Source organism: Sander lucioperca, chromosome 10 (genome assembly GCF_008315115.2).
Source record: "Sander lucioperca isolate FBNREF2018 chromosome 10, SLUC_FBN_1.2, whole genome shotgun sequence".
Lineage (NCBI taxonomy): Eukaryota > Metazoa > Chordata > Actinopteri > Perciformes > Percidae > Sander > Sander lucioperca.
Window position 1 is genome coordinate 31138131 of NC_050182.1, and position 21308 is coordinate 31159438.

A 21308-nucleotide genomic window follows, 5' to 3' on the forward strand; every position below is an offset into this window, starting at 1 on the left:
GTAAAAAAAATACTTGAGTCCATTTTGAGTTAAGGAGGAAAGTAAGGTTTGATAGATTGTTATCCATTACAATTTTCCAATTTGAACTGAAAGCATGCAGATGATCCATTAAAAAGTCTTATTAAAGGTTTGCTGTATGCCTATATGTAACATGCAGGTACATCTTAGAATTATAGGTAAAGCCTAAATAAAAAAGTAAACCTCTGTCATATCTCCCGTGCCTACATTAAGCTTTTATAAATGAAAAGCTTAAACATTTTTAATTGTTTAATTGTACAGTAAGTTAGCTACATGATATTTATATTTATCTAAAGAAATCAATGCAAACCTAAAGAGCTCATGTCTCTGCGGTTTTGAAATGGTAAATTAAAAAAGTTTTAGTTAAAGAAATGCTACATGAAAAAGGGCTCCTTCTAAAATGTATATGGAGCCTCATAATTTTCTATTTGTTCTTTGCTTACTCCTGGCATGTTTTGTGTTAATTTTTTGTGTTGCTTTTTTGTTTTTCCTTTCTTTTGCTTTTATGTATTTAATATATGCATGTATCTGGTTAAAAATAAGAAATGTATTACTGTGTATTTACATAATTGTAATGCTAGCTGAGTTAAAAAATGCGTTCTATGGTTTTAGTCGAGAATGACTGAGAGGTAAAGAGAGAATAGAGCGACATCTTGTGGTGATTTGGCAGACAGGCTTTTGCATAGCGGTTAACTTTATTTAGCTGCTGCACGTGACACAATTTGATATCACACAATATTACAGAACATTTATTTTAGTTAAAGCTCACGTTCAAACATAAGTTTCTATGTACTACTTGACACACTTTACTCACGTTTTCCTTCTTATAAATATGAAGTAAATAGTCTGGCCTGGGTTTAAGATACACAAACATCTAAAAAAAACATCACTAGATCAACAATGCATGCACTCTCAATTGACATGCAAATAAAAATATGTTCAAATACTTGTTTTCAAATGGGCAGAAATGCCAAAAAATGAGAAAGAGGTATCTGTTATCCTATACTGTGTGTACCACCGACAGTCTACATCTGAACATCTAAGAATTGTAAGCTACAGTTTGGGCTATGCTGCTTTATGTCACTGACTATCTTCTCTAGTTTTTCGTGCATGGAGCAGAGCTGTGAAGCCTTCAGCATCTGTGGCAGTTTCTTCAGCTCCTCCTCTGGAGCCTGGGCCAGCCACGCTCGGATTTGATCCATGAGAGGTCCTCGGTGGTTGGGGAGAGCCTCTTCTGACGTATGAACGTACCTGTTGGAGGGGGATGATGGTTTATTAGCATTAAAGTGAATTAGGTGAAGGGAATAGTCGAAAAAAGGTTAAAATACGATTTACAGAGTGAGTGTAGGCTCACCTGGCAACAAAATTCTTCATTTTCGGCACACGCATCCTGTGCACACTGAAGAATCCTGAGAGGAATGTCCTGAGTGTCTCACCTGAGAAAGAAAAGTTGTACCGCGTGAGTTTTAATTCAAACTTGTTATCATTGTCGTATCGCGCGAAATTACGTTGAGGCCTTCACATTGTGTCATGAATGTTATTATTGAGTGCTGAGTGGTTACTGTACAGATTACAAGTACAAACCTCCATTTGCAAGATCCTCGCAGGAGCCACACATCGTGTCGTGGTTAACTGAGCCGGGAAGAAGCGCAATCTGTCCGCCTACGCATTCCTGGTGTTTTACGCACGACTCCAGCGCAGAAGATGAGGTGGAGAAGTAGCCCTCGGAACACTTTTCACAAACGGTGTTCATCTGTGACGTACCTGAAGAAAACAACAATGCATTTGGGGTCATTATAATGTTTTAAAATACCGTTGTGGCTCCGGAGAGCCCAAGTGATCGCGCGTATTTCAGCAGCGTTTCCGCGCTCTTCGTGGATTTCTACTTTAACCTTAACTCAATTCTAAACATTTACAAATGTAGACAAAAACATTGATGTTTTATTAATTGATGCGCCCTCATGATGCAGATGCACTGCGAAAATGACCCAAGACATATATCAGGTTAGAAAATAGATGTCAGCATATAACACTGTGATAAAAGCAAATTGATGACCAAGTAAAACAAGAAAAGTACCGTTGGTTTGAACACCGTGTCCGGGCCCGCACTCTGAATGTCTCATGCAGAAGCCAGAGGTCATGAAGAAGCCCTGTTTGCACCGACAGACCCTGTTATTGGTCGCTCCGCACTCCGTCTCCACCTCCTGGTTCTCAGTGCAGAAGTTGTGGCAGTACAGACACTTGGGCAGGTAGTTCCACAACTCGGTGTAGTGCTGGTTTCTGCACGGCGCGCACACGGTGGGCGTGGTGCCCGTGCAGTACGCGGCCATATGCGTACCGGGTGGACACTTGTCACAGATGAGGGTTTCCCGGGTGATCGGGTCTCGGTGCTCAAAGGTGGGAGCGGATTCCACCGCCGAGACACCGCGGACGACAGCAGAGAGCAGGACCAGCACCGGTAAAAGAAGCTGAGGAGAGGACCAAGATTTCTGTTAGGTACTGGTGCTGGCCTCTGTGTTTTAATATAACGGTTACTGTTGTCTTTTATTACTAGGCCTGCTACAACTAGTGCATTTACTACAGCTTTTTTGATAGGCCAGAAATTTAGAGACAGCACTACACCAGCTGTACAGCCATTCTTTTTTCCCCCCAGAAGAAAACACACTAAAAATATTACAACAAAATGATAAAAACATATTTTTTGGATTGTCCATAACACTGTTACTACCTTTTCAGTTAGTGTTTTCAAACTCATTTGTGGGTGAATCGCAGCAAAGAAATGCAAACTAGAAATGAGGTAATTGAAAAGGATAAAGTGTCTGCCATATTATATTTTATTCGAAGTTACCTAGATCTCGATCACTGTAATTTACCTGCAGCAGACCTCATTTGACAGCAGCAGCATTTGTCATAAAAACATACAATAAATCTGCCAGATTGTTTCAGTGTACTTCAGTTCATACTCTAGAGATAAGATTAAATATGGCTATAACTCCTCAGAGTGATATTGACTTGGCATGCCTCTATGTTAAATGCACATAGACAGTGCTTGCATTAGTTGTAAGACAATCTGCTACAAGTCCATGATTAGAGTGATACAATGTAAGTCCATTATCCATAAGAAAGCAATTTCCAATCAAATAAAAATCCACAAACATTTCTGAATTCACTCATATAGATTCCCCATCTTTCTGATTATAAGGTATTTATCCAATTTACAGTTTGATCACTTAAGAATTTACATAAAACCTTAAACATTTTTTAAACCCTCTGTATGTGATGATAATTTGAGTAATTTCCATATTATTTGCATTAAACATAATATAAGGCATCGCTTATCATCACATCTGTCTCTGTCTTTTGACACTTTCAGTTGTGTCTGATTGTATCATCTTAAACTTGCACAGACTATTGTTATACAAAATTACTCACCATGCTGATGATGTGCATGTCGCCACTTCTGGAGGAAGAGGATTTGACAGTAGCACCAGTGTCATTTTTATAGTGTAGTGTTAATAAGGAACTGTACCTGTGTGGGTGTTTGTGGTTTTGCAAAAAATGATGAGTTTAAAAAAAATACACTATTTAAAAGGTCAAACAACTTCCATGTGTAGTGTTCAGTTAAATTTTGGACACCTAAACGAAGGTGATAAAAAGCTTTAGGAAGTATTAAATGAGTTTTTTTTTGTTCGTGATTGACCTACAGAGCAACATCAAACTGTTTTGAAAGAAGAAAATGGTATTTCCACTCCACATAACCAGCTTCTCATTTACTGGAATGTATTCAGACTGCATCGAATTTGACATCCAAATGTCCTTATGGCCTGGGCGTCTAATCTAATTACAACACACATCTTCCCCTGCTCTCCTGATATTTCTCTCCAGCTCTACTACTGTAAGTACTGCCAAGTAAAGGGACAAATAAATAGATAAATGAAACAAACAATAAAAATCATCTGTGATCATTTTGTATCATTCCCCTTTGTGTGTTTTCTTTCAAGACCAATGTCAATGCAATGTCATACAATTTAAAAGCAATTGTTGAATTTTCAGATATCAGATAAGAAAAGCCATTTCCACAAATGCTGCGTCATGATCTTGGAATTATTGAGGTAACGTAAATGAAAAAGTAAAATGTACCTCTGTCATCTCACTAAATGCATAGTCTAGTTATTTTCCCGTGCCTACAATAAGCTTTTATAAATGAAAAGCTTTTCCAACTTAAACTTTTTAGTTTTGTTGATTTGTACAGTGATTAAGATACATTAAATTTATATTAATCTAAATAAACCAACAATGCATCTTTAATATATTAGAGCTCATGACTCAGAGGTTTTTGAAACCATTAAATCATAGTTTTAGGGAAATGCAACTTGAAAAAGACCTCATTCTAAAAATTCCCATGGAACCTCATCAGGTGATATTGGAATTAAACCTAAAATATATTTTAAATTTGGTTTCCACTTGCTGGTTGCTGAAACAGCCTCAAATATGTCAACATGACAATAATTCATTTTTCCCCTTTGTAATTTGTTTCAGTAAATTAATGAGTCACTAAATATGAGTACAGTGCAACAATGTGCAGATTAGGCAAAATGAGTATTAAAATACTGTAATGAGTCATCTCCTATTTCCAGAGAATACAAGAACATAATGCAACCATGTTAGAGTGTGTTTATAATGAATAAAACGAGAATATATTACACTTGTTGTGAGTCAATTTTAGTTGAATAAAAGCGCACTTAATCTCCTTTTTATCTGATGATCTCGTATGTAAAACCAGGATACAACAGTGTCCATGCTGATTATTCAAAGGTCTACTTATAGCTTTTGGAGCAAGATGTGGTATAATGGAAAGCTACATTACTAAGTGGACCTGGATATGTTATAAAAAGGCCTAACTTAATAAAACTAACTTAACTAACTTATAAAAAAGGCTAACTTAATCAGTTTGTTAGTAGATGTACAGCTATTGCTGATGAGTGTAGCATGTGTGGTGAGTCAAATCCATGTCAAATCCCCATCCAAACGCACCAGGCTGCAGGCTGACACTCTCGTGGGAAAATGTGTGCTGCGGAAGAAGATGTTTCAGAGCCAGAAGACAATGATGATCCAAGATGTGAAGTTTCCTCTGAGGAGGATTCAGAGTAAATTATGCCTACAACATTTGCCAGCACTTCCATCCATATCCATGACATTAAATTGGCTTTTGAGCTCTTTATTTCCTCACCCACAGAGAAAATTATACTGGACATGACCGATGTGGATGGAACATTCTTAAACCTTTACTTAAATATTGCTTTAACCTAAACATAAACACTTGGACCCTGGTGGGATTCATAGTTTTTTTTGTATGAATGAAAGACACATTGACATATTAGCAAAGTTTGACCAATGTGAGGTAAAGTGGCTGGAGGAGCATTCATTTAGCATATCTATCTCAACAACTTACATTTACTTTAATTACTAACATTACAGTTTCTTAGAGTTTCTTACATTCCTGTATTTAAATGTTTAATTTAAAATTAAATAGACCAACCAATCATGACACAACAGAGGGTCACCATACAAATGTAAAATAAAGCTTTCATACGTTAAATATGTATACAAATTCCAATACTAGGCTATGTAAAAGAAAACAAAATGTGTGTCAAGTGTACTCACATCTTTCAGAAGTGATAGACAAGATGAGGGTGAACGCTCCGCTCCAATTCAAATCAAACCAAAATTGTATTCTAGTTCTGGGTTTTTGGCAGGCTAGGCGCTACTCTGGTGCATTGAAATCTGAAATGCCCCTATAAACAAAAGTCCGGTCTACTTATCAAACAGCAGAAGTCCTGCATCTTATCGGGTCGATAGCCAATGGAGTGGCACATTGGGTGGCCAATCAGTATCAAAGGGCCATCCCAGGACACTCCTTGGACGCCCCGGCCTGTCAGCGTCATAGGTCAAATCCAGTTGCTAATTTATGAAGAAACAATACATTTTTACAAACTGATTTTAATCAGATACATTGACATTAGTGTTCACAAGTTACTCGAGCTTAAAGAGGACCAGTCAGGCATATATACAAAAAGATCATACATTTAATAATATAAAAGTGATAAAACAAAATATAAAACAAATATCACTTCACAAACTTGCAGCATTTGGAATCCAGTATTTCTGATAAAGTAATAAAAAAACAAGCCTTTACATATTCAGAAAGTAGAATTATTTTTTAAATAGAAAACAATTGCACTCCTTTGTACATTCATATAGCATATTTAAAAATAATTCAGATGAGCTTTACTTGCCAGCAGTCCAGAACAAACCAACAAACAAAGGAAAACTGTAGGAAATACATGTATTTCATTATGAAACCAAATCCTTCCTCTCAATCAGCGAGAAAGCAATAATAATAAAACACAACATCTGCCTGCCTATCTTCCATAAAATAGTGTGCTATTTACATCTTAAATAGTTTTTCATTTTTCACAGACTCCGGTCATAAAGTTCCCAGGAAACCCTTTTTTTCTTTTTCGGCCTGCCTGGAGTACAGAGATGTGTGATAGTTTTTCTTTCTTTCTTTTGAGGCTTATTAGATTCATCACTGCAGACATATACTTTAGACTGAGGGTGAAGTTATTAGCATCACCTGGTACCTCATATAATCAAAACAGCCTTATTTTGGCAGAGGGTTTGGCTGGAAAATCAGAGAAGCAGTGACAAATCTACCCTCCCATCTTGCCCCTGTGTTACAGTTAGGCACTGTATGCCTAGGTTGATGTCATTTGGTGATATCTTAAAGACCGGACATTATCATGTTACCCATGTCTGTGGCTCTTTCAAATACATTTCTCTACCAAGTGTGTGTCTTTATGTGTTTGTGTGTTCTTTATCTGACAATGCATTAGTGTCTGTTTATGCTAGATACCATATGTTCCTATTTGAACCTCCCAAATCTCTATTCATTTAATGGCTTATGAACCTTAAAACAGGACTCATCGTGAAGCACACTGACAAACATCTTCTCATACATCTTGTGCGCCGAGGTGGTTCCTATGATGCGGCTGATCTTCTTCAGGCCTTTCAGCAGATGGCGTGGCGCCCCCTGGCTGCGCAGCACCCTCAGACTGTGAGACAGGCCTTTGGCTAGATCCAGGTCATAGTTTGCTGTCTTCCAGAGGTGAAGAAGCTGCAGGATGTACTGCCTGGGCAGGCAAGTAGATACCACAGCCCGGACATCCTCCTGCTGAACTCTGACCCCCGGCAGGCTGTTGGTTACCTTCAGGAGGTCATCTAGGGTCAGGTTTTTTAGGCTGTTGCAGCGAGAGACTTTCCTCTCACAGTGGTTCACACCTGAAGGGACAGGGTGCGACCATTAATACACAAATCCAGGACTTGAATAAGAACTGACTAAAACATAAAGTGTAGAAGAAGACATTCTGACTTTTTTTTATTTATTTTTTTTACCTTGTATGATGCTGTACATCTTGTCCTGGTCTTTGTTCTGCTCCCTCCACAGTCGCAGCAGCTGGAGGACCTGCTGCTGGGGAGAGCAGGCCTTTTTCAGCCTCTCCAGGCTCTTACGATCCACACTCTGCCCGGGGAGACTCTCTAACAGCCGCTCCAGGGGCACCGAGGACAGTCGCAGGGAGGAGAGAGACTGGAAGACTGCCTCCTCACACAGGGTCACATCTGGAATACATTAGAGCAAGACGGACAGGGAGAGTGGGCTTAAAACATTTTTATTAACATTATCACAACATACAATACAAAGCTTCATGGCTTCATAGCAGTGGGCGCATTATACAATCAGACCGAAGACCAAGTGAATCAAAATGTATTCTTCACAGAGGTTTCATTCATGGTGCACAGGTGATGTTCAGAATAGATTTGGATCACATGGTTCGGTCTCCGCAGAGTCCCATCGGCCTATTATATGTCTGGATTTGTTTATCCCTGTTTGTGTGTGTGTTCAGACTGTTGGCTTGAAATTTGTCCACAGCAGAAACAAGGATGTACTCTCTTTCGGTTGTCAGCACATTAACCACCATTGACATCAGTCTGACAAACTGAGCCCATCTGTGTTGCTCTGCAACAAAGCAACCAGAGCTGCATGTTGAACTGAAGTGAATATAGGTGACTTTGCTGCTGAGTCACACTGCACTACAAAAAACACCTACTCTATTTCATCATTACATGCCTTTCATTTCTGCAAGCCACGGCCTCCTGCGTCTTCTTTATAAGGCAAATGCATTTAGCAAAGAGCAGGGCTTTCATATTACGCAGAACAGTCAAAACTGAAAATTATGTGAAACTGTCAAAATGAAATTGCAACTTTCACACAATTATGAAGCATTTCTGTATTCATGTATGCGTGGAAATGTTTTCTGATTGCCTTGCAGAACACGAGGGACACCAGTGAATTAAAAAAATGTTAAGTAAAACCGATGTCAGTGTTGTATGGTTGAGTTTAATTTGAAAAGGATATTAGGCTTGTTTCTCTGATGTCTGGATAATTTAAGTGTGGCTTGCTCTATAACTGACATTGACATCCTGGTGGTTTCTCCAAATCACGTAGCAACTTTTGAAATCCCAACTGCATTCAGTTTTCCCATTTTTTTTGTTAAAAAACTGCTACACTGTTCCAGGATCTGCTGCAGACAATCTGTGGTTGTGTAGTCCTCAGGAAGACAATTTGTTAATGAATGTTTGAAGAGAGTATCACCCTCCCTGAGGGACAACAGCTTTGTGTGTTTCCTTCTAAGTGTGGTACACAGTATGCCACGAGTGTGCCAGGGTCTGTACATCTGTAGCGCGCGTGCGCTTGTGTGAGCGTGCGTGCATGTGTGTGTGTGTGTGTGTGTGTGTGTTCCTCAGTAACTGTGGTTTCTCAGGCTTAGGAATTCAGTGTCATTTTTTAGGTTTATCTTCTCAAATTAATTGTCAGCATCTGTCATAGTTAAAGTCTGAGTAACAAAGACTTAACCAGCTCATCTTGTGTCTCTCTGTGATTAACTCATTTTCCTTTGTTATTGCAGATTGAGGAGTTAACAGAGTATTTGATCCATCATGGTCCATTATGACAGTAGTGGCATAAACATCCCATTCAACCCTTCGCTTTGGCTTTTTTCTCTTGTGTTGGTTTTCAGACACGCAAGAAATTTGGAACAGAATGGAATCTGGACAACGAACCTGACCGAGGAAATCCCCTGCCTTCAGGAATGAAAATGACCACGTCTGAAATAATTCAGCTCTGGCTGATTTTAAATTGTTGACAATTGAGGTTTTCTCAAAAACATTATCACATGTGCGTGAGTGTGTGTGTGTGTGCAGTGTAAACACTGTACAAACAATCTCTAGCCGGATTCCATCCCACATTAGTCCTAAAGCCTCCCATACGATTCCTATTAGTGATTAAACCCTATACTGCAGAGTGTATGTCTCACCAGTGTGGCACAAAGTGTGAGGCTGAGAGCAATCCAGCATTGCCGTCTTGTCCTGAGTGCCGCAGAGGCTGTCTGATGTGGACGTGCCCCATCTCAGTGTCTTCAAGCCCAAATCGGAGCAGTTTCTGTGGGGCTGACATGGCTCAGTGGAGGAGTCGCCGCTGGAGAAATGACCAGCGGGACAACGTTCACACGCCGTGTCACTGACCGGTGTACCTGGAGGAGATACACACAGGTTCATGTGTTAATTTTATGAATGAAAACATGATTGTGATTATACAGTTTAAGTTTGTGTGTCATATTTTACCCAGCGGTACAGATATTTCCCATCTTATCAAAAGTTTCATCTGTAACATCTCAGCATTTTTTTAGTGTGTGAACGGGACCTGCCGCATATACAGAACCGTAGCTGATCAAAGACATCATGATGATGTGGTGCCAAGAACTATGACCACAACGACATGTGATGACGCATCAGGATGACAGATTATTATGATTCTGGAAATTACTCACATCTGGCTTACTCAGTACAGTTTCTATATCTCATTTTCGATACGGAAATCCGTAACCACAAAAAGTGATTTGTCAGCTGATTTATCAGACTGACTGACATATGTAAATGTATAGACATCAGTCAAAAAGCAGTTAAGAACTTCAGCTTTTGATGAGAAAAACGTAGAAAATCTGAGCATTTTAAAACATATTTTACTATGACTTCATAATGCATGTAGAGTATTTTTAACAGATGATGTAACAACATTGACTAATAAATAAATTAAATTAAATAATAATTCATTTAAACTATTTCATTACTTAGAATGTTGCCCTCAAGATGTAATAATGCTGTTTATTGTAATAATGTAAAATTTTTTCTTCACCCAGCATTTAATCACATTTTCACTTACCCATTTACGTGACATTTTACTATATTTCAACATGTTCTAACCACACCTGACATTACAGTAAATTATAGGAACTTCTGGTACATGATCTGTATCACGCATGACCGTATGACGATGTCTATGTAGTGGAACTAGTGCCGTATTACATCCTCTTTTTATTTTTATCTCTAAAGCGTAGATGTGAAAGTGTGTGGGAAGAGTAGTGCTTATATCAGATTTGACCTTTGATTAGTTTCCCTCCATCGTATCACAGTTTCACCTTTTGGCATTAAAAACATGAAACAGCAAGCTGATATGCATACAGCAAAGTGTGAATGTTTCCTACACCACTGATGACAAAGCATGTACAGTCCATGAGAATGTAACTGTAGTATGGTTTCATATGCTGGCATTTATCTTTTTTTCTCAGAATTTCCTGTCGATGCAGAATCAGCTGCACTTTACCATCGTGAGATATAGCTTCAGATGTCATCTAAAGCAGAGGTGCCAGCTCTGCTGTCTACATAATAAGGGATTTATTAATTACCTAATTTGGCTGAAAATCCATAGATCAAAAACAAATCCTTTAGTTTCAAACCCTCAACTGTGAGGAATTGCTAATTTTCTGTCTTGTCATAGTATAGTAAACTTATGGTAAACGACTCAGCACTAGTTCTTAGCCTACTTTTAACTTTATTTTAATATTATTATATCTTTTTAGTCGGCTACTTTTGTATGCTGTTGTCTTGGACAGGTCTCCCTAGAAAACAGGTTTCAAATCTCAGGACCTACCTGGTTAAATAACCAATCTTTAGATTTTTAGATTTCTTGGTCAAAAACAAATTTATTGTATCATCTCGATCCTTTTTGACTACATTTTATAGATATAATCGATCAATCAAAAAAATAACTGACAGATTAATTGAAAATGAAAACAACTGTTGGTTGCAGCCCTAATATAAAGCTAAACATCACTTGTATTGTTGGTTATTTCTTCTTCTATGTTCCACTGTCTTTCCCAGTCGATACCAATAGTTCCAAAACACCATAATAAACCAGCTAGAAAGATTTAAAATCTTGTGTTCAGAGAGCGAGAAAGAATCACAACTAGAAACAGACAAATCAGGAGATCAAGGGGAAAGGAATGGACTCACAAAGGGTATGTGTTGTTGGGAGACTGAACAATCACTTTTCTAGCATCCTGTGGTTTAAAGGTCCAAACCACAACTCAACGCATTACATAATAAGTCCTTCAGCTTCAGGGAGGGGAATCCCCTGAAATGCTGTCTCATGTCTGAGTGTCATTAGGCTTTCAGGTATGATTGTAGATCCCATGTTGGATCCATGAGGAATTCACGGAAAATGTTATCTCATCTTTAGAGTGTTGTCAGCACTACAGGGGTCAGACAATAACCAGAATCCATGGAAAATTTTGTTTCATCTATGCAGCCTCTCAGGTCTAAGATGAAGTCATGAGAAGTGCAGTGCCAGTTTGGACTGCGGTTCCAGTAGAAATGTCAGGCTCTGTTCACTGGAATGTTGAAATTCAGCATCAACCTCTCTTTAAGTTGCCCACAATCACTACTGACGCACCAAGGAGAGAATCTGACAGGAATACCGGGTCAGATATCACCATGATAATGACATCCTTGGCTGCATCTGGCTTAATAATAAGCCAAGACTGCATTTTGGTGCTGTATTGTGAGGAAAAGGATTGGACTCTGTGCTAAAGGGAACGTAATAACTGATGTTGAAAGCAGACAACCAGTGATTCCCAATTTACATGCATCAAATGACAAAACATTACCCAAATATTTGCGACCAGTTTATAGTCTTTGTCTCATGTATGGCATTCTAGTCTGTTTATATTAGTAAAATTTCTTTCATTCTTCAGAGAGTGAAAAGTTAATCCATGAGATTTTTGCACAATGACTAAGTAAGCCCAAACAAAGAAATAGTTATGGTCAATATATTTGAGTTTGTGCCAGACAAGCTGCAGTGAGTTCAAAGAGGAAGCACAGCTTTAGGAATGCAGGGGAAAGGTTATACCATTTTACTGAGACAAAACAAACTGTTGTTCTGTGTCGTAAAATATGCATACTTATGTATGAAGAGGAATAAGTGACAAAGCCCTTTGCCAGGAAATGCCATGTCATTCTTTATTGCTAGTTTCATAACAGCTAACACTCATCCATTTGCCATTCCTTAACTGACAGATTTGTACGATCATAACTAAACACCTATTATATTAACAGCTGTGTCTGGTATCCTGCAGACAGGAACTTGACTTTTTCTTAAAGATTATTTTTTGGGCTTTTCCGTCTTTATTCGACAGGACAGCTAGATGAGAAAGGGGAGAGAGAGGGGGAAGACATGCAGGAAATCGTCACAGGTCGGATTCAAACCCTGGACCTCTGCGTCGAGGCATAAACCTCTCAGTATATATGCGCCTGCTCTACCCACTGAGCCAACCTGGCCAAAACATTCATCATTTAGGATTAATTTGTTTAAGGTTGACACTGTTGCAGAACAACAACTTAGTTTTATACAGGTGGAACCCACAATATAATCAAGTATTGTGGTCAAGAGGAACCAGGAAGAGAATGCGAGAATATGTAATTAAAGATTATTTAACGCTTCCATAAAAACAAATAAAATAATTTAATTATTAATAAAATAATAACAAATAAACACAACCTGATTCAATCAAAATTAAACCGATGGATGAACTTTTGTACATACAGCGTTATGAGGAAGTATGCCTTGGAATCAAAGGACGAAATCATTTGGGTTCTTTTGAAACAAATTACACACTGATGAAATATGTTAAATATAATCTCCTAAATGATGTCAGCAGATATGCCCTGATGGTGTGAGGATCTATGACAGCATGGAATAAAATGGATAGTCATCACATGCTGATTACAGTGACAGAAGTTGTAGCTCAATGGAATTAAGTGATGCTGTTTAACAATGACAAAATGCTGTATTTGTAAAATAATGGAGTTCATGGAAAAAATAAAGTGAACCTTTTCCACACGACGATAACAACGTGAAGATGACTTTTTAATTCCCAAAAGCACTGTTTCCTTTAGAAATATTCAGCACCATATTTCCAAAGGCCATTAAATAGATATTTACCTCTCAGTAAATGGTCTTCTCCATCAGTCCAACCATCATAATGTCTTTCATTAATGATCATTTCAATTCAAGTGACAAGCCATTGCTCCCAACTGTTCAGTGTCTGATTACTAATATCAAAAGATAAATATATACAAGAGCTGTGTTGAGATAATTGTTTGGGTAAGGGCGATTAGAACTCTTTCTAAAAAGAGTTGAAGCGCTTGCTAAAATGTAATTGTAAAAGACAGAATTAAGACATGACAATTATCAGTGCTGCTGCAACACTTAAACTGTAACTGTAAAACAATCTGAAGTTTCAGGCCACACTGCCCCAACTCAGAACAGGCCAGGTGTGGAAGTGCAAGAAAGGCATGCATAAATGTGTGTTTTATGATTACCACACACACACACACACACACACACACACACACACACACACACACACACACACACACACACACACACACACACACACACAGACTGGCCATGACACATTTCTTTTCTTCTATATGTTAAACTATTAAAGATCTGTGCAGGTTCAAACGAGAGAGAGAGAGAGAGAGAGAGAGAGAGAGAGAGAGAGAGAGAGAGAGAGAGAGAGAGAGAGAGAAAGTGGTTCTAAGAACGAGTCAGAGTCATTTAAAAAAAGAAAATGGTTCTGTGAAAAGAGACGTCTGCATCTGGAACAGATCTGATTCACAGAATTAGAGTAAGATGAAGAGAGGGAGAGGAGCTTTCAGTGATACAAGGGAGAGGACATCTTAATGTGAAAACTCTGATCTGTTTCCTGTAAACCGTCCTTCTTCCGGCACTCTTATACTCTCCAGGAAACTCTCCTACTGTACGATACACAAAGAACATAGTGGTTAGGCCTACTCTCAAAATCTGGAGGCAATTAAAACTTAATTTTGGCATTCTTCCTTCCTTGCTTCATGCCCCTATTAAACAAAACAGATCTGTAGCTTTGTTCAAGCTGAAAATTCCGAATTTCCCCTCAAAACCACAAGATACAACAAGACATATTTCTAGAACCAGTTTTTAGAGAGAAGGGTTTCATTTCGTACATGTATGGTAGAATCTTTTCTGAATACAATCATTCCTTGTCTTCCATTAAGACACTCTGGGAACAGGATCTTGGAGTGTTTGATGAGGATATTTGGAAGAGAATATTGTATCGTGTCCATTCCTCCTCTTTTTGTGCCAAACATGGACTAATACAATTTAAAATTCTCCATTGCACTCACTGGAGCAAAGAGAAGCTCTCTAGGATTTACCCTCACATAAACTCCCTATGTGACCAATGCCAGCAGGCTCCAGCCTCCTTAATTCATATGTTTTTAACTTGCCCAACTCTCCATAATTTTTGGACTGAAATTTTCAATACCCAATCTACTATATTAAATGTGCCCTCTGACCCTATCCCAGTAACTATCCTGTTTGGAGTGCTGCCCTCTACCCTAGTGGTGCCTAAATTCAAGGCTGACTTTATAGCATTTGCCACCCTATTGGCTAGGAGATTGATCTTACTCAGATGGAAATCCTCCACTCCTCCCACAGTTTATCACTGGCTGAGAGATCTTTTGTCCTACTCCAAGCTAGAGAAGATGAGGGCTACATTGCAAGGTTCCACCACTAAATTCTACAAAATATAGAATCCTTTTCTTGAACAGTTCCCATCTGCCAATCTGTAATCTGTATTGTACACTTCTAGATGTGTGTAGTTTATGTGTGCTATAAGTAAGTGGAAATAACATTTAATGTACACTTCCTGCAGGATCGTGTCATTCACAATGGCCTCTTTTTGTTTGTTTTTGCTTTGTTTTGTTTTGTATTTTGTGTTTTTCTTTTCCATGTGTGAGTCTTTAATTGTAATCTGTACTTTGTCTATAAGTGTGTGTGTGTGTGTGTGTGTGTGTGTGTGTATTCAAGTCCAAAAATTAAAACAATGAGTTCCAATGAGTTATGCTTTTTGGGTCTTATGATTCTAATGTTGTCATTTGTAAGACATTTTGTGCATTGATATCATCATTGTATACTATCAGCTTGAAAAGAAAACCAATAAAAATAATTTACAAAAAAAAAACAAAAAATAAACTCTGATCTGTAACTGATGTGTGTCTCTGCTTTGGCAGCATAATGCTTGCTGTCAGTAAAGCATATCTGGAATTGAAGTGTTTTTGACATGATGTGAGACAGTGAAAGAGAAAAAGCATGAGATGAGAAGATTCAATCAAAGATAAAGTATACAGTGATACTGAAAACATATATGTACAGCACTGTATAACAGTGTGCACACATAGTAACAAACACTCATGCACATATATCCCATAAACACACACATACACACACACACACACACACACACACACACACACACACACACACACACACACACACACACACACACACACACACACTTTTCTTACAGTAGGTTTAAGTGAACATTGAGGCAATAGGACTTTAATTCACTGAACTTAGCCAGTGCTTCCTCCCAGGCTTTGTGCTGACTGAATTCCTAATTCTCTCTGGTTTTAGTATGGATGCCTACCCTTAATTCAGCAATCTCCAATTTAAATCTAATTTACATGCTTTACCGGAAAGACAGAAAACCCACAAAACCCACAAAATAACTAATCATCTTCTTTATCAAATATCTTCTGTAAAACAAAGGCAGTTTGCCAGTACAATACATAATAACAACAATGATAATCATAATGTTGATCTCAGTCTTACCTAAAGCTGTCACTCCATAGCCAGGTGAACAGGTACTGTGTGTGATGCAGAACTCCACCACTAGGTGGAAACCTGGAGCGCACTCACACAGCTGGTCGTGAGTGCTGTTGCACTGCTGCTTCACAAGCTGTCTCTCTTTGCAAACCTAAACACAACAAACCACGGTTACACACCCATTGAAACAATGCAGCTACATGCACACAATAGCATACAGTAAAAGCTGATTTACATGCACACATATAGACAGAGAGCTTACTAATTTATTTATTCTTATGCTGCTGGTTCACAAGCTGTCATTAATATACATTATCTTGAAAAATGATAGAAATGGCATACTAGAACATAAAATAAAAACACAGCAAGGAGGACATGTTAACGAAATATATGACATAATTTATTGAGAGTGGCGAAGAGGAAAGCATCTAAACTGCGGGGGAAGATAACTCTACCACAATGAGCATATTCAAACTTTCATTTTCAGTAACAACAACTAAAGTGGAAACACTGGTTTAAAAAAATTACAGATGCTTTGCCAAAATGTAAACAAATCATATTGCCGTGCATCTAAGGAAAAGGCACGAGGACAACCACAGAGGAGTAGATAATAACATTAAAGGGATATTGAACTTTAGTGGAATTCTTGACCAAGATATGAGCTCAGATTTTTATGATTTACTTAAGTGTGAAAAGACACACAAAAGAGATACAACACACACTGGTGTTTCTCATGAAAACTACTGTCTGTCACACACTTAATGCAAAAAGAAGAGAAACATGCCTGCAGAAAAACAAATGCAGCCCAGGTATTAAACCAAAGAGAACCTTTGGTAAACATTTTGGCCTTGTACATACCGAGGTGCAGTATTGGCACGTATCCCCCCAGTGCCAGTTCTCAGCAAAATGCCTCTCAGGACAGGCCTGGCACTCTGTGGGTGTGTCAGCGGTGCAGTGTCGCTTCACGGCTGTGCCAGGAGGACACTGGTCGCACAGCAGGAGGTCAGATGTCACGGGATCGCGGTACTGGTACTTTGGCGGTACGGCCTGCTGCTGGAAGGCCCAGGACAGAGAAGCTGTGAAGAGCTGCAAGAGAAAGAAAGTGGGTTTAGGACTGAGTCAACTGCAGTGACAAAATCTCTAATGAAACCCATCTCGTGCACAGCTCCTCTTTGGCTAAAGGTTCAAATATTTTTATATTTTTGGAGCACTTGCCAACCCAAAGCTTCCAGTAACAAGGAGTTGAAAGTAAGGTCAGAGCTGTAAAGTTGAAGCTCCTGGTGGACACGCAGTCCTAAAGTGATTTCCTCTGCTTTATAGAGAGCCGTTCAGGGAGTTCAGAAAATTCAGCAGCAGTTTCACGGATATAGATTACTGCACAGGGCCAGCGTTTTAAACAACTGTACATTTTTAATCTTAGCTTGTTTGCAGCAGGCAATATCGTCCCTTTGTGTAGCCTCAAATCATGATGTTGAATGCCGTGAGCAAATTTTATCCTGACTATTAGTTTGATTAAGGGATCATATTTATTTTATTCCACTTTTGCCATTGTTTTTTGTTATGCTAACAGTTTTCCAAAGCTTTTAAATGAATTCAGATGTTTCAGTAATTCCAGTGTTCTGCACATAAAGTGTTTGACACAGGATTATAGACGATAATTGTGCAGCCCTGTGTTCTCTGACCTCACCAGCAGTCTCCTACTCTTGTCAGCAGCTCTGTAAGATAGGCTGCTTTATAGCCCAAAAGCATATGACGTGATTCAACACTGATCTACGGCAGTTTAATACCGCCCTGGAGCATGAGCGCACCACACCCATGTATCTTTTCCCCCGCTAAAAGCAACCCATCCATATGGACACACTGTAAAGTGGGTGGCTGTTAGTGAGGCCTCTGAGACGGACATATGTAGCTATTGCCTCAAAAACAAGCCCATGTATCATCGCTTGAGCAGGAACTGAAAAGCTTTGGCCTAAAATCCAAGATATCAGTTTGTGAGCAGCATGCTTGACATGCAGCCACGCATCTGGTCGAGGCCACATGCAGACCAGATGTCACACATTTGGCTCCTTCAGTCCGTCAGCCATTGGCTCTGTGGACTTTCCCATTGGCCGGGATACATCCTCACTGCTTGGACAAACTAACAATGGGCCGTCCTTGCATTGTATGTGTGTATGCTTGTATGTGGTTTTCTGCTGTCCACCATGTTTGTATGTGCATCTTCAAAAAGGAATGAATTCATACAACAAACAAGTACAACACATTCCTGCATGTACGTGCAAAAGTGCACACATGGAGGAATGTGTGTTGCCGCATGTGTGTATGTGTGTGTGTGTGTGTGTGTGTGTGTGTGTGTGTGTGTGTGTGTGTGTGCGCACAAGTGTTCATGTCCAATTATTGTCTTGCTCAGTGCTCTGTGGTCTCCTCTCCTGGCTGCTGTTCATAGAGGGAACTGCTGGAGGTTACTGGGCTTTCCCCATTTACCACCAGAATACAAAACACTCACCCACTCTGTTCTATAGTTTACCCGCTACACACCATTGATCTCCTTCCTGTGTGTGTGTGTGTGTGTGTGTGTGTGTGTGTGTGTATTTGTACTTATCCCATTTACCTTAAGACTTGCAACCGCAACACACAATGTACTATGTGTATGTGTGTGTGAAACAAAACAAAAACCAGAGCGAAAGCGGTTTATTTTCAGTGTATGTGGGTGCACATATGTGTCTCCCATTCACTATTATATTACAAAATATTTGGTTACAGAAATCTTTTCATCAGACATCTACATGTGTTCACGTAGAGCTGTGCCTCCCCCTCATCTGTGTTCTCCTTCAAAATGTTTAACATTGTACATATATTTCTGTTTTGAGCACAACTCATATTTAAGGAGTTATCAACCTGAAATGATGCACGACACAGAAAAGAAAAAAATGTGTAGGTCCTTCTATTTCTGTTTTCCTTTTGCAACAGAGGTCATTGAATAAGATAGTAAAAATAAATGAATGGGTTTTACACACCATAATAGAAACCCAAGCTTCAAACAGCCTGGCGAGCGCAGTGGTTTTCCCGGCAAAACCTATTGACCTCTGAGCACAACATTTGGTGGAAGGCTTTCATCCGAAGCGACTCTCTGAGCAGTACCATGGCTGCATCTGTTTGTTTGTAGCATGGGTGGCCTCAGCAGGAATCAACCCCATAATCATAGTCTTGCTCTTCAAATTAAGTAGTGTATATACACACTATTAAGCCGTGAGACCACATCCAATCAATTTGGAAACATCAGGAGGGTGGAGTGTACCGAGGGACTGCCAGAGGGTCACCTGGGCTTTTGCTGATCTGGGTACGGTTACACTTGTCGCTTCGACTTTAATCTTGGGTTCGAGTCAGGATGAGTTTACTGGCAGGACAGGAATCTTCAGTCAATCTGCAGTTACGAGAGCTGACGAGCCTGAGCACATGTGGAAGTGGTCAGGTTCATGTTGTTTTTCATATCTTTCATACAGCACAGTAGTTTGGCTAGACTCCAGCTACAATACAGAGTCAGTGCAAAGCAATTTAAGTAATGTTGGTGAAATAAAATGACAGCACATGCATGCTCAGATATGTCGCTTTATGATATCACATCTTCATGATCAGATCTAAAAATCTCTTTGAAACTGTTAAAAAACACATAATGTTTGAATGCAACCTCACACACTGTGAGCTACCTGTTATTCACTCTTTTATCTTTTACAGTTTAAACCTGTGCAGGAAAGCAAATCAAATTGTATACTCTAATCAATTCCAGCTACATCTTAGAACTAAGACTATCTGTCATACATAGAACACGTTTAAGATGAAAAAACAGTTCAATGTCTTAAGTCAAACTTATTTTTTTTCCCAGTCATATGGCACACTTAAGGCAGAACCACACTTTTCCAAACCAGCCAGTACAGTAGCTTTCTGCTACTGAGGAAAAGAAAAACTGTCAACTTTTTGAGAATTAACTTATTGGTAAAAATGTCTTGTGGTGTGAGTGAATCCGTCTATCAGCAGCTAAAAGAGATATTGAACTTTTCACCCTTCTTGTCGCCGTAGAAGCTGCCATCTGACGACATCTTGCACGACCGCTGGAAACCCAAATTACACAGCAGCTAGGGGCCACTGACAGCCATAATTATACTGTTTGCATCATCAGAGCTCAGCTCAGCTAGAGGCATATCCTACTTGGAGCACAGCCAGCTGAGGGGAAAGGATGAACGAAGGTATGAAGGTAATGATAATGTTCTATCTTCCCTAAGCATGATGCTCTTGAGCAAGGCAGGGCAGCAAATCATTGTAAGTGATGAGAACTGTATGTGAAGCTACTTTTTAGAAAAAGCAGGCTCACTACGTTGCCTTCCTCTGGTTAAATAATGGTTAAAATGAAAACACTATATAAATCGGCTTCATCTGATTCGGTTTGCTTATGTATTCCATGCCAGTAAATCCCATTTGAAGTGAGTTGAAAGAAAACCTTGTGTTTATATAGAGCAAAGACGATCGTTACCAAGTCTTTAACAGAGAACATGTGCTTTTTAACAGATGTTATCCTCTTGGATGAAACAAACAACAAGTGTATTCCAGTCTGTACAGTGCGGTGATACATAAGGTCATCCTGGATCAAGGAGATGGGCCGCATTTCTCACAACAGGCAACACAAGAGAGACAGAGTGAAAAGTCCAGTCAGATGTTATTGGTGGTGAGATGATGAGCAAAGTCACACTTATTCACAGTGTGTTTATTTATCACACATGTAATATATCTGACATTCAATGACATCTTTCCTGAAATAATGCCAGTCCTTTGGCAAGACAAGGTTTATAAGACTTATGAGGGTTTTTCTTTTTCTATGACCTCTCTGCTGTCAAAAGGATATCCGTAGACAAGTGTTATGATGACAAAGTGCTTTGGTGAAACAGGCTGAACTGCACTTTAAGCGCTGCATGACAGATGGGCTGTAGCGGCATAACTACAGAGTTCAGACACCTGACAGAAATAGCCTTTAAATAATAACACATGCTTTCCATATGGGCTTATAAAGAGAACCCCATCTACAGATAATAGGTGGGCTTATTGATTTTACACACATGGGTAAACACTGAGACCA

General features: G+C 39.2%; 2 protein-coding genes across 4 annotated transcripts in view; both read right to left on the reverse strand.

Annotated features, from left to right (window-relative positions):
- Positions 1-694: 694 nt before the first annotated feature.
- LOC116049228 (tumor necrosis factor receptor superfamily member 6B-like) lies at positions 695-3545 on the reverse strand. Its single transcript, XM_031298689.2, has 5 exons — positions 3451-3545; positions 2096-2486; positions 1603-1782; positions 1373-1454; positions 695-1269 (listed from the first exon to the last, which is right to left on the reverse strand). The coding sequence occupies exons 1-5, from the start codon at positions 3466-3468 to the stop codon at positions 1044-1046; spliced, it is 897 nt and encodes a 298-aa protein (XP_031154549.1). The 5' UTR covers positions 3469-3545; the 3' UTR covers positions 695-1043.
- A 2455-nt stretch (positions 3546-6000) lies between these two features.
- The window catches only part of LOC116049227 (tumor necrosis factor receptor superfamily member 11B), a 91544-nt gene continuing 76236 nt past the window's right edge, over positions 6001-21308 (reverse strand). For all 3 annotated transcript variants that reach the window (XM_031298687.2, XM_031298688.2, XM_031298686.2), the window contains 5 exons: positions 17042-17269; positions 16190-16334; positions 9453-9668; positions 7474-7698; positions 6001-7359 (listed from right to left, as the gene is read on the reverse strand). In XM_031298687.2, coding sequence (XP_031154547.1) covers positions 6965-7359; positions 7474-7698; positions 9453-9668; positions 16190-16334; positions 17042-17269 — 1209 coding nt within the window. In that variant the 3' untranslated portion in view covers positions 6001-6964. The remainder of the gene's footprint in view (positions 7360-7473; positions 7699-9452; positions 9669-16189; positions 16335-17041; positions 17270-21308) is intronic.

Coding starts and splice junctions, on each gene's coding strand:
- LOC116049228 (XM_031298689.2), bottom strand. Junction 1,783..2,095: donor ACACGGTGTTCAAACCAACG/GTACTTTTCTTG, acceptor TGTTTTCTTCAG/GTACGTCACAGATGAACACC. Junction 1,270..1,372: donor ATGAAGAATTTTGTTGCCAG/GTGAGCCTACAC, acceptor CCCCTCCAACAG/GTACGTTCATACGTCAGAAG.